Below are 16,054 nucleotides of genomic sequence, written 5' to 3' on the forward strand. Positions count from 1 at the left end.
GAGGTGTGACAAATCTATTTATTAGCTAGCTTATTCCATGCTGGGAATATGGGGAGTAGAGAGACTCCAGAACAACAAACAAAGAAAATCAACTCAACAATAAATAAAATAAAGATCAAAGTCAACTCCTAAGCTCTTCACTTTTAGCAGCGATCTCTTTATCAAGGAGAGCCAGTTCTGCCAACTTCTCCTTATGGCCTCTCCGCAGGAGGTTGGACCTGGAGATCAGGTCAGCCATTTTGCTCCCTGCCTTTGCTTCAGCCTGCTCAGCCAGCCTGTCCGCATCCCTAGCCAGACCCTCAGATACCTCCTTTACGCGTATCCTCTTCACCTTCAGCTCCTGCAGACAGTCCTCTGCCTCCTTCCTCTTGAGAGCCTGGTCTTTTGCCTCCCTCTTCTTTCTTTCGTTCTCAAGGTGGATACGATACCTTGTCCTTGCTCTTGCTACACTTGTCAGTAGTGGTTTACTGAGTGGAACCTGGGTATCGGGTTGGGAAAAGAGAACCAGAGTCAGTGACAAACTCTAGAGACCAACTATGTTGATTCTATCAACTTTTAAGTCAACAGCATATTACTAGTGCAGGCAGGATTCATCTTACCTTGGTAACACCTCCATGTTGTATAATGTAGTCACACACCAGCCTCCGTGTGACCACAGTGTCCTCATGCAAATTATCTGACTCCACCTCTTTATTGATGGAGAATCCACGTTCAACAGTATCTTGGCCGTGGGAGAGGATGAGCAGCTTCTTGCAGAAGGCCCACAGCTCTGGATAAGGCTCCATGGCACTGCTCAGGGAGATGTCCAGCCTCTTCTGCATGGGAGCAAAGTAGAGGAAGTCCTCACTCCGGCTCTCCAAGGACAGGAGACTGTCAAACTGCTGCAGTATGACATCCCCTATGACAAAACAGATGAGAAAAATTTGAGAAAAACATAGATAAATCATTGGGCATTGCCAGAAAATCAGATTGAAAATAAATTCATGTGTAGCCTATAATTTGCCTCTCTTATTCCTACCCGCAGAAGTATTAGTTAGCTGTTTGTCCTGGAGAAACCTCTGAACCATGCCCTTTCATGTGATTCCTGCATCTTTCTGGTTCTCTATACATTACTGACGGATCCAGGCACACCATCTGCCTAACAGTCAGATACTTGAGGGGGCTTTTGTCCTGCACTTTCCTGATGATGTTACACAGTCCCTGCATGCACTCTCTCTTGAACTCTAGCACCCTGAGCTCTGCACCTTTAATGCTCTAGAGAGAAAGAAATTAGCCATGAATATAGAACATGCCTTCACTGACCTGGTTTCGCCTAACCATTTGTAAAATGATCTTTGAAAACATCCCACTACCTTAAGAACTGACTCTGCACCTAGACCAATGCTGATGTTTTGTGGGCTGAGCCAGATGGTCTTGTCTGTGACATCCAGTTTGGTCAGCTGCAGGGCAGTGATATCGTTGAGAACTTCTCTCTTTATGAAGCGTCTGAGTAGACTCTGTCAACAGACAAACACAAAAATGTCTGGTGCGGCTTTATCTCCTAATCACCAACATCAATCATTTTTTACACCTCTAAACCAAAAGCCCCATATTGTCAAAATGTATCAATTGAGCCCAATCATTGGTTATTATAACGTGAAGTAAATTATTACTATCATCAATTCGGTCAGGTCCTTGGAGAGGAATGGGAGCACCGGCTCGTCTGTTTGATATTTTGTTAGGAAGGGCGTGAAGGTCCTGGCAAGTGCTGCGTAGAAGTGAAATTTGGCCAGAATGAGTGGATCCTTTATGGCTGCTGCAACTGTGTCATAAGATCCTGTGAAAGGGACAGAGGCAGGACATTTCAACAAAAACTATGAAAAGGCCACACCACCACCAGGGTAAAGACACAGTCACAGACCTATTCACAGCATTTTAGTAGGGCCCACCTGTTCCAGGGTTAGGGAGTTTTTTTGTTTTCACAGCTTCCATGTACAGAAGAAGTGATGGCCAGACTACCAGGGCTCTCTCCACAACCGGAAGGTTTTCTACCCAACGATGGGCACAGAAAGAAAGGGGGAACACACTGGACTTGGTTACGGTGACGTAATCCTCTCTCCTGGCAGGCACATTGTTAAACAATGTGTGCATTGCTCTCAGCAACTTGTCCAGCAGCCATGCAGTGAACCCACACTTGAAAGCATTGTGTAGCGTGTGTAGGCCACAGCTAGACCTGAGGGTTTCATTGCAAACTTGATATTAGAAACCAAATTCTCCGTAGCAGTTCTCTGTATCACTTTGAACTTGTTTATTCAATGTAAACTGCACTACAAATACTTACTATTTTACTTTAATATTACTAATGGATCACATACACTCTCACCCACACACACAGAAATAACATTAGGCCTATAAACTCCTCACCTCCGTACTGCTCAGCTTGATCTTTCTGGAAAAGTTCGAACAGTTTCCAGTTAACACTGGGCCCATCCATTGAAATGGACACCAAGTCCTTGAGGTTCAGTTTGTCCATACATTCCTGAAAAAAGTGCTGCATTTGATTACCCAAGATAAGATGAATAGATGAGCAGCACATATTGTTAAGGGAAGTGCCTAATTGGTCATTGTGACATTGCCTTTACAGGACTGTGTATACCCCAAAAATGATATCAATATAAACTGAGAAATATTCAGAGTAAAAAAGGTTATGCTTACTTTGAGATGTGACAGCAGGTCTTGTGCAGTGGAATGTCCCATAAACCGGGAGCCCAAATATCTGGACTGAACCTGTCCCTCGTCCCAGAAGCGGACATGCACATCCAGCTTTATTTTTTGTAGTCTCGTTGAGGCTCTCATCGAACATCAGAACGAACGGGGATTTGTTGACTTTGGACACCAGTTCCTCTTTGATGAACACCGCTAAACCGAATTTGGCTATGTACGCCGTTTTGTCGGGACCACACGTGAAAGTGGTAGCTATGTCTGAATCCGGGAACATACATTTGAAAAGATCGGAAACGTTCTCATTTGAATTGTAGGACTGATGTTTGGCGACTGTGTTGAGAGTCCACAACACCTCTGCTTTCATTGTTGGTGTGGACCCAAAGGCTGTGCGCAGATCCACACTAACGGGCGTTGCGCTAGTAGCTGGAAGGGCTGTAGCAGTAACGTTAGCAGCTGGCTGGTTCACGTTACCTGCTACTTCAGACACATTATCAGCTAGCTGGCTAACATTAGCAGGCTGAAACACCCCGGCGACGGAGGGAGTTTGATCCTTCACCTTCATGGAACTGATGTGCTTGGCTGATTTAGCATGAGACTCTAGAGCCTTCACGCCCATGGTACCAAGCTGGATTTTTTTTTGCATACTGTGCAAAAAGCTTTGAATACGTTGTTTTCCACAGGTTTTACCCAGTGAAATGCTCGTTTGTCTCGCCACGCTTCATTAAATTTGCATTTCCCCATAACCACAGAATGTATCTTGGTCTGTCTATCTCTGGTCTGTGCTGCTATGATGCTGTAGCAAAGTGACGTCTTCCGACCCGGGGCAGCGTTCGTTCTCAATTATTGGTTCCGCCACTCTTTATTTAGGCTGTTATTTAATCAAAGTAATAGTGGTGGACAAATTAAACTTTTTAAAAGAATGCGATATACGGAGAAGTTACATACTGCACAAATTTAAGACCCAGGTATCAAAATTCAAGACTTTTTCAAGTCTTTTTAAGGTATTATTTCCAAATTCATAAATTCAATGCTTTTAAGACTTTTTAAGGACCCGCGGGAACCCTGTGTAGTGGAGTAGAGTACAAGGTAGCATTAAATGGAAATACTCAAGTAAAGTACAAGTACCTCATCATTGCACTTAAGTACAGTACTTCAGTAAATGCACTTTACACCCTGCTGTTGTACATAATGTGTATTGTTTATCAAGAACCTCAGTTCGTGATGAAAGTACAAAAGCGTTGAGCTTGTATTTTTACGGAGTTTCGTTCAAACTGAATAACGGCCACCAACCTGTTTCCATGACGACGGCTGTGGACAGACGCGGTCCCAGAGACAGCGGACAGTCAGAATATAAACGACGATATAAACCTTTAAACTAAAGTAATATCTAAATAAACCCCTCAGTGAGGATCTGTGTGGCTTTGTTGTTGTCACCGGAGTCAGAAGTAAGAAGCCATATTTGCCACAAACCAGTTCTCTCTCAGCTTACAACACTTCACGTCAGTTTACGGTAACAGCTGTTCTCACTATGACCGCCAGGGGGAGACATCTTCCCGTCAGATTTATGGAGAAATTCACTTTCTGCTCTTTCAACTTTTTACACCCACACACACACACGCACACACGCACGCGCGCGCGCGCGCACACACACACACACACACACACACACACACACACACACACACACACACACACACACACACACACAAATGTTCCTTGGTATACTTTTACTTTTAAATATTATTTTTGTATTAATATTACTGCTGAATTAATATTTATGTAGACTCTACTGCAGATTAGCCACAACCATGACAATCATCATTATTATTACAATAATTAATTATAATTATTGTTTGTATTCATTTTGTATTATTATTTTATAATCTATTTGCTTTTAATGCTTAGAATTGTCAAATTTCTGCTCAATAATCAATTATGATGCATTATTATAGATTACACTAGTAATTCATGTGAATTAATACAAATATTCGTATTAATTTACAGAAAGCATACTCTTACATTACATACACTTTTTTGCTTGTATTTACATTAAAGAACTGAGTAAATTGAATTAATATTAAAGGAAAGTAAAAGCAAAGGCTTGTTGTCACGTGTTTTTAAAGTCTTTTATTAACAACAAATAAAAACTGTTAGCAGCAAGAAGGTACAAAACTCTGGAGGTCATGTATGTACAGAACACACTCACAAACATGTTGTTTAATGCCAACCTTAAATACAAAGCATTAGAAAACACACAGAAAATGCTCTAATTACCTACAATAATTCCAAGTCACAGGGACAGGAGATGGACAGTTGTTAGATAAGCAAATAATAATTAAAGTAAAACGTGAATGCTTTTAGTTTTAAGTCGGAAATGTAGTTCTAAGAGATCAGACTTTTATTAAAGACAACACAAATATTAAATTGTAGTAAAACAATAAAAAGATGAATTTATTGATCATCTAATTTGTTATTGATGCAAAATAACAATTGTTAACAGCCTTTGTTCATGTTTGATAAATTCAATATAATACACATTTTCTTCCCAAATTATTGAATTTTTAGGACATATTTTAAATGAAAACATTTCCAACTAAATAATCCCTCCTGTTACTAAGTGCATGCTTTTAATTTGAGAAACCTACTGGACAGTAGTGCTTTGTGTCTCCTGAGATGCGTGATGTGAAGTTAGGTTCCTTTTGGGACTCTTCATAGTCTGTGCTTCGATTTTAAATTAATCTTCACTTCTGAAACATTCATGTTTCTGTGGGATTATTTAAAACTGTTTTCTTGTGAGTACCCTTTTGCTCCAAAGCTTTTACTTTGAAAACCTGCTAAACAGTACCTCAATGTTGATTTAAAGAAACGGCAAAGAAGAAGTGAGTAGTTTGTAAAAATAGTACTGATGTTATTTATAGAAAGTGTTCTGAGGTATGAAGTCATTTTTGGTTGTGCGCTTTTAATTTGAAAAACCTATATGATAGAAGTTTAACAAAATAAAATGTCATTAAAAAGTGTTAGTGCAAAAATAATTGATTATAGCGTTTTCTAGGATTTCAAATAAATAAATAAACAAACACAAAACTGCATTTTAGTTTATTTTATACTTCTGATGTCGCTGTTTGTCGTCTACTTCCTGCAGAAACCCCGCCAAAGTAAAAGATTGTATTTTCTTATCTAGGACTCGAGTCATTTTTCTGTTTACTCGTTAAACCCACCATGACGAGTTTGAGTTACGATTGTAGTTCGATTTTGGTAACAGGTTTAAAACGTTAGAAAACTCCAGTGAGAAACTCCAAACCAAGCGTTTCTATTGGCTCAGAGGCCGCACTGTGGACAGGTAAAACAGGTGCTGAACCTGTAGAGGGAGGTTATTGGTTCTACACCGGAGCTGTGGCGTTGGCCCAAGAGGGGAACGTGTCAAGTCCGAAGATCACATACCCCCAGGTGTTGATGGCCAGGCTGATGCAGCCGATCCCGAGGATGTTCATCACAACGCCGGCCTTGGCCTGCAGGGGGCGCAGAGGTTCAGTTACTGTCGTCATTTGACATCTCTATGACGTCATTTTACATCCCTTTGACGTCATTTTACATCCCTTTCAAGTAATTGTGTGTCTCTTTCTATTCAGTTTACATCCCTTTGTGTCACTGTGCCGCCCTGCAGGCTCAGTCATCTATCCTAAGGTCAGAATAAGACGGCAGCAGGCCTCACCATGTCGGAGACTTTGAGGAACCCGGAGGAGAAGACGATGGCATTGGGGGGGGTCGCTACCGGCAGCATGAAGGCGAAGGAGGCGCTGAGCGTGCAGGGGATCATCACGTAGAGCGGGTTCAGACTGATGGACTGGGACTGGAGCAGAGGAAGAAGTCAGTAACATTTCTGACTCTGTGTGTGTGTGTGTGTGTGTGTGTGTGTGTGTGTGTGTGTGTGTGTGTGTGTGTGTGTGTGCATTGCTACCATGGAGGCGAGGATGGGCAGGAAGAGCGTTGCCGTGGCAACGTTGCTGGTGCACTCTGTGAAGGTGGCGACGAGGAGGCAGAGGACGATAGAGATGGCTGCCGGCGGGATTGACTGCAGGGGGGTCATCTGATCCCCGAGCCACAGTGAGAGACCGGACTCCTGAAGAACCACACACACACACACACACACACACACACACACACACACACACACACACACACACACACACACACACACACTGAAAAACATTTCCAAAACATGTATTCCTTCAGAAACGTGGCTCTAACGTCCCTAACTCCAGCGAGGCGTCCTGACTAAGGTCTGACCTCACTGCCTTTGGCGAGAGCGAAGCCGCCTCCCAGCAGCAGCATGATGTTCCAAGGCATCTTCCTCTGAGTCACCTGCCAGGTGAGCAGTGCGGGGGCGGGGCCAGGGGGCACAGTGGACTCTGATTGGATAAAACAAAAGGTGTTTAAATCACTAAAGAAATGTCACCTCTCTCTGTCTCTGTGAGTGTGTGTGTGTGTGTGTGTGTGTGTGTGTGTGTGTGTGTGTGTATGTGCGTGTGCGTGTGTGTGTGTTACCTGTGTCAAAGCTCCTCCTGAAGCAGAGGAATCGCGGTGGCTGGGAGGGAAGAACGAACAGCAAGACGGCGACAAACAGAGCGACCGTCGCATCCGTGACGAACCTGCAGACATTTTTTCATCTGTTATTTAAACTATTTATTTATTTATGAGGTCGACCTGTTCCCATTAGGATGAAGTCTTTACCTTAGGAAAAGAATAATGACCAACGATAGATTTGTTGGGAAAGAAAGGGAAAACCCTTCTGTTGCAACGATGCTTTAAACCAGGATTAATAAGCAGTGACCGCCCCGCTCAGATCCAGTCCTGAACCCGTCTCGTTTGTTCCCAGATCTCCTGTGTCAGACGCTCTGCTCATGAATGAGTTTCATCACTTTGTACTTGATGCAATCCCAATGTTTGCACCCAAAAAGAACTGGCAAGCCTCCAAAGTCTGTCTGTAACCTTTTATTCAAAAGTCCTGTCAGTCAATAAGCTGTGCGTGCAGGAATACAACACGAAGAGGAAAACTGAGAATACAGTCAGGTTTATTACAGACACTGTACAGAGAGTGTACCACGTGTAAGGAGCAGTTTAATTAATATACTGCAGAGTTAATGGGAATACAGTCCATCACATTTTTGACCCAACTTATAATGAGTAAGCTGAATGATTATCAAGACCTTCCAGTCACAGGATGGAGGTAAGAGGTGGAGTTTGTGTAACCAGGAGCCATGTTGAAATCCTCTGTCTGTCCTGCAGGTCCAAAATAAGCCCCCCGAAACACCAGAGATCACCTGCTGCCTCCAACACTTTGTGTTTTACCATAGTTTGAGAACATTTAGGTGTTAAAAGGGTTCAAATACCCTCCAGAAACAGTCAGAGACCCTGACCCGAAGACATGAATAAAGCAGAGGATGTATCAGAAAGTAAAACTAGAGAAAGGATCCACTTCCTGTTTGTGTTTTTGATTTATTTCCCTCCCTCCGAGAAATCAAGTCGTGTTTTTCTGGATTGGACAAAAATCTCCGTCAGGACAAACAGATCAATGTGTGACGTCATGTGACCCGGTTTGTAAATCCAGAAAACAGTGAAGAGGTCAACTGGGCTTTCTGTGACTCCTGCTCTCTTTTTTGAGCTTTTGCACCACGAATAAAGGCTTAACCGATCACGTTTAGGTGAAGGGACTTGGACTCACAGCGTGATCTCCTGCAGTGTAGCTGAGGGTTAGGGTTAGCATAACAGATTTTGTTGCTGAGACAGAAAAAGAACAGTTTGTATTGAACAAAGTTAATGTTCTCCGGGTTTAATCGGCCTATAAAACCATTTTAGTGCCAACAATTGGGTTCAAAATGTACTTTGAAGACTCTGGGGCGACTACATCTGTGAAAACATGTGATCACATTTACAATCAGGAAGAAACTGAAGTCTCAGGACCAGTTTCTTGTCTCAAGAGAGACCCCTACTTTCAGGAATGGCCTCTAGTCTCAGGACTGAAGTCTCAGGACTGGCTCCTAGTCTCAAGACTGGCCTTTTCAGGACCCACCACTAGTCTCAGGACCGATCACTGGTCTCGGTACAGGACCTAGTCTGAGTATTTCTGGGTGAAAGGGTACTCTGCTCTCCGTGACCTGCAGTTTGCAGGTCAGTAAACAGGGTTTTCAGTTTGGCCTCGGGACAGGTTTGCTCTGTTTGCTCCTCGCCTCAGGTTCCTGTGTGGTGAGGGATTCTGCCCCGAGGCAGCGCCTGCGTTAAACAACACTGAGGGGTTAATTTATTCAGCTAATGATTGAATCTGGAGCTGTAGAGCCTGGACAAGCACAGTCCGACCTTCAGATAGCCTCTGATGTATCCACAAAGACTCATAGATACTGCTTTAGTGAGAAGCTGCGTGTTGTCGGGAAGCACCAGTCGAGGGTTGGCTTCACAGGTCTTCAGTCATTATCCTCAATCAGGTCAAATCTTTGGACGTTAGAGTCAAACTTCAGGGGCATCGCATTGCATCTTCTTTTTTTCAGGCTCTGTCTATTAAAAGGTAGTCAGAGTTTGTATGGTTTATTTAATTAAGTCTTAATCAACTCGTAAATAAACGACTGCAAACATCATATTTGTTGCGTGTTGAACCCGGCCTTTCTGACATCCCTGCATCATATGAATAACAGGACATAGTGTGGTGGTACTCACTCGGCCTTGGCGTTGAACACGTGCGTGGCCCAGCCGTCCACGAAGCGCGGGTCTCTGGTGAACCACAGCGCCACCATCAGGATGAGCAGCGCCAGAACGCTGAGCTCTCCATAACTCACCGGGCCCAGGTGCCGGTACTCCACCTGCATCACTTCGTACGCTGAACGCTCCTTCTCCGACTGCGCCGCCCCGCAGCCCCATGTCCTGCGCAGACTGGGGGGGCAGAGAGACAAGAGATATTAGAATGAGGGTTCCAACTGTGAAGCATGTTGTCAATAATGGTCCATTTTGATTGGATTGATCTGACTGAACTTTCACCTATACCAGTATGTGATTATCCATCAACTCTTTTCCTCTAGCTATAGTCAACGGTATCCCACATTCTGACCTTTTTAGAGTAAAAAAATTGGGTTTAATTTGTGCAGACTGGGTCTGATGACCATAAAGTCTGGAAAGAAGAGTAAAACTTGTATGAATGAGTTGAATGAATATCTAAAACAGAGCAGCACAGAACAGGCTGACGTTTTATAAACGATATCCAGACATTGATGGGAAGATACTAAGGTCAATGGTCTGTAGATCAAAGTGCTCTGGGTGTATTATTGTATGGCGGTGAGGCGACTCACTTGCAGCCGATGAAGAGGAATTGCAGCCAGAACCAGGCGAGCGTCAGCGTCAGCAACATGGTGGGGAAGGCGAACACGAACCAGGAGGCAAAGTTGATTACATCTCCATTCTGAGGGAAGAGTCTACGAGGGAGAGACAAGCGCAGGAGAGATAGTACGGGTTAAAGTCCTCAACTTAGAGAGAATATCATACCATTATTCATTCACTTAAGCTCCTCTATCCTGCTGATGTTGCTAAAAAACCACTTTTGGTTTCAGCAGTTTAACCTCCTGGAGTCACAACGGTTCACTCAGGTCTGTTGGTTAAGATCTTAATCAGGGGGTTTTCTAACAACGGATAGCAGGGCTTAAATACAACACACAAATTCTACTTTCAACTAGAAGAAGAAGGAACCCTTACTGGTCCCGAAGACGGGACATTTCTATTCTGCATCTGCCCCATCCTGGTGTTGGGAGCAGACGAATACCATATGTACGAGCAGTGTAGGGAACTGGTCTTTTGGGGCCTTGCACCGGGGAACTTCTGTTTCCCATGCCAAGTCCCTACAGACTTCGCCACCACCGCTCTTTTGAACGAGAAGACCAAAGGTTGTCTAAAACTGGAACCTTAATCTGATCAAAGAATCAGGACTGAAGACTCTGATGTTCATACATTGGACAGGGAGCCTTGGAGACCTGGTTGTCAATGGGTATTGGTTCTGAATGTGAAAAAGTGTGGAACAGAACCATTTCTGAGGCAAATAATCATAGGGACAGTTGCAGAAACCCAGCACCTTCAACTGCGGTGGTCCAACCCCGATCCTCTGCTGGTACGTTTATCAGAAGGCTAATAATTATTGCTATTAACTAACCTGAAGAAGAGTAATAAGCAGTGGTGTAAAGTAACTAAGTACATTTACTCAAGTACTGCACTTCAGAGTCTAAAGGTTTGTATTAGCACGTACTGGCTCATCTGTCCCATCAGCACCAGGTTGGGTCCGGTGCCAGTCAGCGTGGCGATGCCTCCGATGCTCGCGGCGTAGCAAACGCTCAGCAGGAGGCCTTTACTCATCCTGCTCTTCTCCTCGTCTTCATCGCTCACCTCCTCCAGCTCCATCTGACAGCAGACGCTCTCCGGCAGCACTAGAGGGTTACAGGACCGGGGGGAAGGTTATTCTCTAGTCTGAACACTGGTATGGATCATTGACAAACCGTGCATCGGGGTCAGGAGTGGTTCTAGCTCCCTGCAGGTCAGTCTCAGATCAATTATTAAAAACTACTTGCAGAGACATGATAAGAGAACTGAGAGCTCTCCATTCACACACGCTGTAGCAGGAAACTTAAAATCTACTGGACCCTCTTGTGCAAATATAGTCCCTCCTCGTTCCAAAATGCTAATCTTGTACCTCTAAAACTCTTTATAAACCAATTACAGTCTGTGACACCTCTCAGAAGACTCCTGTTTGACTACAGAGGAAGAACATCGATCTGATGAACAGTTATTTCTGTTGTAGGCAACAGATTTTCTTTGGTTGCCTTGCTGTAGACTCACCAGTCCCGGTGTTGGCGCCCTCTGACGGAAGTTTGCCCTGCGGGGTCGGACTGTCCGTCTGGACCGCCGATGAAGCCTTCTCCTCAGAGGACAGCTGGTCTTGTGGGTCGCTGGAGTTCTCAGCGCTGCTTTGTGATAATGTTGCTCTGTTCTGACCTGAGAGGAGACAATCAGAAGTTAGAAATCAGACTGAAATACGTCAGTATCTCACTCAATGATTCAAAGGTTAGAAACTTCAGCAGGCCACGAGTCGTACCGTTCTCCAGGCCGTTGCTGGTGGGTTTCTCCTGGTGGTTCTGGTCGACCCTCCTCCTCCGGGCCTCGCTGGATGGTTCAGGGTCCTGGTTCCCGTGCAACTGCTGCAGGACGGCCTGCACGATGGGCACCATCATGGCGGTGGTGGCCGTGTTGCTGATCCACATGGAGAGGAAGGCGGTGACTCCCATGAAGCCCAGCATCAACCTGAGGAAGAGATCATAAAAAACGTGATGAAGCTTCAACAAATACTGAGACGGTTTCAGAACTCTCAAGGTGCTTTTTGAAACCAGTATGACCAATGGTTGACATGCTAACGTTAGCATTCAGTTCAAACAGCTGAGGCAAAGAGCAGTGGTGCTTGATGGGAAATCAGAGCGTCTGAAGGTGATCAGTTCTAGTTATCCTGTAGTGTGTTGGTGTTCAGACTCACAGGGCGGGCCGGACCCCCACCAGCAGCAGGACCCGCAGCGCGATGCGTTTGTGGAGGTTCCAGTGCTCCACGGCCACAGCCACCATCAGCCCCCCCATAAACAGCATGTTGGTGTCCTTCAGGTACTGCATGCACACCTGAGCAGAGACAGACAGGTGGACACCGTGATGAGGCTCAATTCAGGGGGCAGCCTAGTGTGTGTCTGTGTGTGTGTGTGTGTGTGTGTGTCTGTGTGTGTGTGTGTGTGTGTCTGTGTGTGTCTGTGTGTGTCTGTGTGTGTGTGTGTGTGTGCCTCACATCTTTGGACTCCATGATGCCCAGCACAGGGAACAGGATGGTTGGCAGCAACGCCGTCACCGCCAGCGGCAGAACCTCTGTGCACCAGTACACCGCCATGAGGAGTATCACATAGGCACAGGCTGCCTCCTGCACACACACACACACACACATACACACACACACACACACACACTTTATTTGATGATCCTGAACGTCACCCAGTGCTCCGGTCACAGCTGTGTGCGTCTCTCTTTAGTGTCCGCTGGTCTCCGGTTGTGTGTGTCTCTCTTTAGTGTCCCCTGGTCTCCAGCTGTGTGCGTCTCTCTTAAGTGTCCCCTCGTCCCCAGCTGTGTGCGTCTCTCTTAAGTGTCCCCTGGTCTCCAGCTGTGTGCGTTTCTCTTTAGTGTCCCCTGGTCTCCAGCTGTGTGCGTCTCTCTTTAGTGTCCCCTGGTCTCCAGCTGTGTGCGTCTCTCTTTAGTGTCCCCTGGTCTCCAGCTGTGTGTGTCTCTCTTTAGTGTCCCCTGGTCTCCAGCTGTGTGTGTCTCTCTTTAGTGTCCCCTGGTCTCCAGCTGTGTGCGTCTCTCTTTAGTGTCCCCTGGTCTCCAGCTGTGTGCGTCTCTCTTTAGTGTCCCCTGGTCTCCAGCTGTGTGCGTCTCTCTTTAGTGTCCCCTGGTCTCCAGCTGTGTGCGTCTCTCTTTAGTGTCCCCTGGTCTCCAGCTGTGTGCGTCTCTCTTTAGTGTCCCCTGGTCTCCAGCTGTGTGCGTCTCTCTTTAGTGTCCCCTGGTCTCCAGCTGTGTGCGTCTCTCTTTAGTGTCCCCTGGTCTCCAGCTGTGTGCGTCTCTCTTTAGTGTCCCCTGGTCTCCAGCTGTGTGCGTCTCTCTTTAGTGTCCCCTGGTCTCCAGCTGTGTGCGTCTCTCTTTAGTGTCCCCTGGTCTCCGTTGTGTTGGAGCTTCTTGCAGCGTTTGGTTTCTGCAGCTTTCAGTAAACTGCTCATGTTTCCTCTGCTGAATGTCCTCTAGATGCTGCATGTGTTGAAGAGCTGCTGCAGATGTTTCTGTGTGAGTTCAGATTTGTGTTTCTAAATCTGCATCCTTTCTGAAGCTGCTGGAAGAGGTCTGGGTCTTATTATCCCCCCACAGCCTCGTATGAAACTGAGAGAACAGAAAGTGTTTTTGCAGAGATGTGAGGAGCTGTTTCTCCAGCCTCCTGCTGGGAAAGCTGTCCTCTCACCTGAACTCTTCTGCAGGTTAAAGCTGCACGAAGACAGCGTCCAGCAGAGGAGGAATCAAGAGCAACTTTATCAAAAACAGCAGGAGGAAAGAGTCTGATCTTAGTCCTCTGAGAAAGAGTAGGAGCTCTTAAAGACGGCCAGTGTTCATGTTGGGATTAACTGATGTTTGGACGTTTGAAAGGAGTGTTAGAAACAGCTTTCCTAACGCCTGCATGGGAACATGTCACAAAATGCAACGATTGTCGAGGAAAACGGGACGGGATTTTGAAACATTTCCTAACCTTTTTCCCAAAACACACACACACACACACACACACACACACACACACACACACACACACACACACACACACACACACACACACACACACACACACACACACACACACACACACCTGCTGGGAGGATGAAGTGTGGATTTCTGGGAAACGTTCTCAGAAACCAGGAAAAGTTCCTCGGGTCACATTACAAGTGTCTAATCATAATAACAGTTTCTGTGAGCTGAATATTTTCTGAGTACATCTGAGAGTAATGTTTTGCACAAAACGATGTATTGTTCTGAGTATTTTAAGATATACTTCTGCACATTTCTACGTATTCTTCTCTTCAAAATTCACTTTGGCTGTAGCGTATTACTATCATCTGTTATTTCCTCTAAATTAATGTGTATTGTTCTGACACCTGTCTCTGTGTGGGAAGGGTCAATGAATTCCTCTCTAACTGACGGTGAACGGTTGAACTGAGAGTGAATCAGTGACAGAGGTAATGTCCGATCTGCTGCAGGATCAGGACTCACCAGAAACATGTTCACAAACTGTCTGATGGATATCTTTAGAGTACATTTACTGCAGTTCTGCTTTTCACTACAACGCTGTGAGTCCTTCCGTCCTTTATAATTATAATCATATATTTATTTTACTATCACATTTCAGATTTTTTTAAATGTCTTACATTTATTTACACATTTCTGGCATCTCTAACCTACCTTAATGTGAAGTATCCATTTTTCTATCATACTATTAATTTAATATATATTGTTCTGCTCAAAGACAAAGATTTTTACATTCAATAGATACCTGAAACCTTTTTAGGGACCTGTATTTCACCGGTTTTTCAGCCATTTATTGGGATTTTTTTTTTCAACTCTTTCAATGTTCTACTTTTACAAACATTTCATACTTTTTAAGGAATTTCCAATCACATTTTTGTTGGCTTTTTTTCTCCCCAAAATTAAAATGTCCGTAATTTTATTAAATATAAAAAAGATAGTTTAACAAACCTTCAATAAAAACCTCCTGGCCTCTCATTATATTTTTATTACGCTTTTTAAAATTCTGTAACGTTTCTTAGGATCCTAAATTTCACTTATTTTTTTGCCAGTTTTGAAGAGAAAATCCTTCTTTTAAAGGAATTTATATAAATGCAATAAAGTAACATCAGGTTTCTGCACAATGACTTCTTACTGTCCTTCATATGAGCAAGACTCCCCCCCCACCATCTCCTTGCGACAGGTGCAGTACATCGCTGTAAGTCTACAATGACTGTTTCCTCACCGTGGTGCTGAGGGCCAGCGGCAGCAGCAGGAAGGGGCTGCAGACCAGGACCGCGACCCCCCTCCAGCTCCAGACCCTCCGCAGCATTCTCACACGCAGGGGAAGAACCGACATGCTGAGGAAGAGGAGGAAGAGGAAGAGGAAGAAGGAGAAGGAGAAGAAGAAGGAGAAGAGTTTAAATATCTGTTGGAGTGAATCAGGTCCTGAGTCCCTTCACTCCTCTCTGTCTCTGGCTGTCTCTCGATGTGATGCCCTGCACACGGCTGACACTAAATATTAACTCTCTCTCACACACACACACACACACACACACACACACACACACACACACACACACACACACACACTGCTTATCTCTCTCACAGAGTAAACTCAGGAGAGGAATTCAGATCTCCTGTTTCGTCACTTTTCTTTTTTTCTGCACAGAATCAACAGTCCGTGCTGAGGTAGTATTTGAATAGTAATTAAACCTGACAGAAGGAACAGGGTTTGTTTACAGTAAGCATCTTTCGGATTATGTGCACCTGTGTGTCTATGAGCTGGTTTGCACCACCTGGTGGTCGTGGTGCGCGCTGTCTTGGTGGTTCTCCTTTAGTGTCTCTCAGTTTGATCCATGCTGTCCGGAGAGGACGACCCTTTAATACAGAGCTCCTGCGTTCTGGGATATAGAGTCAGCCGGCGCTCCTCCTGTTGGTTCTGTCACCCGGCTGCGATGTTTGGGCAGACTCTCCCAGC

At 44.9% G+C, this 16,054-nt stretch overlaps 2 protein-coding genes across 4 annotated transcripts; both read right to left on the reverse strand.

The window, feature by feature from the left end:
• Positions 1 to 2,815, reverse strand: LOC134871636 (uncharacterized). Of its 3 annotated transcripts, none has more exons than XM_063894425.1 (6): positions 2,404 to 2,804; positions 1,929 to 2,212; positions 1,653 to 1,816; positions 1,353 to 1,496; positions 600 to 898; positions 1 to 478 (listed from the first exon to the last, which is right to left on the reverse strand). In XM_063894425.1, exons 5-6 carry the CDS (start codon positions 819 to 821, stop codon positions 122 to 124), a joined length of 579 nt encoding a protein of 192 aa, XP_063750495.1. In that variant the 5' UTR covers positions 822 to 898; positions 1,353 to 1,496; positions 1,653 to 1,816; positions 1,929 to 2,212; positions 2,404 to 2,804; the 3' UTR covers positions 1 to 121. The 3 variants fall into 3 exon arrangements, with proteins under 3 accessions (XP_063750495.1, XP_063750494.1, XP_063750493.1); XM_063894424.1 differs by lacking the exons at positions 1 to 478; positions 600 to 898 and adding an exon at positions 905 to 1,254 and having other exon boundaries at positions 2,404 to 2,518; positions 2,695 to 2,815; XM_063894423.1 differs by lacking the exons at positions 1 to 478; positions 600 to 898 and adding an exon at positions 905 to 1,254 and having other exon boundaries at positions 2,404 to 2,807.
• Positions 2,816 to 4,815: 2,000 nt separating this feature from the next.
• LOC134872736 (Na(+)/citrate cotransporter-like) lies at positions 4,816 to 15,549 on the reverse strand. Its single transcript, XM_063896157.1, has 13 exons — positions 15,320 to 15,549; positions 12,554 to 12,682; positions 12,257 to 12,393; positions 11,825 to 12,030; positions 11,569 to 11,724; positions 10,982 to 11,159; positions 10,038 to 10,160; positions 9,412 to 9,624; positions 7,249 to 7,352; positions 6,991 to 7,112; positions 6,662 to 6,823; positions 6,416 to 6,553; positions 4,816 to 6,212 (listed from the first exon to the last, which is right to left on the reverse strand). Exons 1-13 carry the CDS (start codon positions 15,431 to 15,433, stop codon positions 6,084 to 6,086), a joined length of 1,911 nt encoding a protein of 636 aa, XP_063752227.1. The 5' UTR covers positions 15,434 to 15,549; the 3' UTR covers positions 4,816 to 6,083.
• Between the last annotated feature and the right edge of the window lie 505 nt (positions 15,550 to 16,054).

Source organism: Eleginops maclovinus, chromosome 11 (genome assembly GCF_036324505.1).
Source record: "Eleginops maclovinus isolate JMC-PN-2008 ecotype Puerto Natales chromosome 11, JC_Emac_rtc_rv5, whole genome shotgun sequence".
In the NCBI taxonomy this organism is placed as follows: domain Eukaryota; kingdom Metazoa; phylum Chordata; class Actinopteri; order Perciformes; family Eleginopidae; genus Eleginops; species Eleginops maclovinus.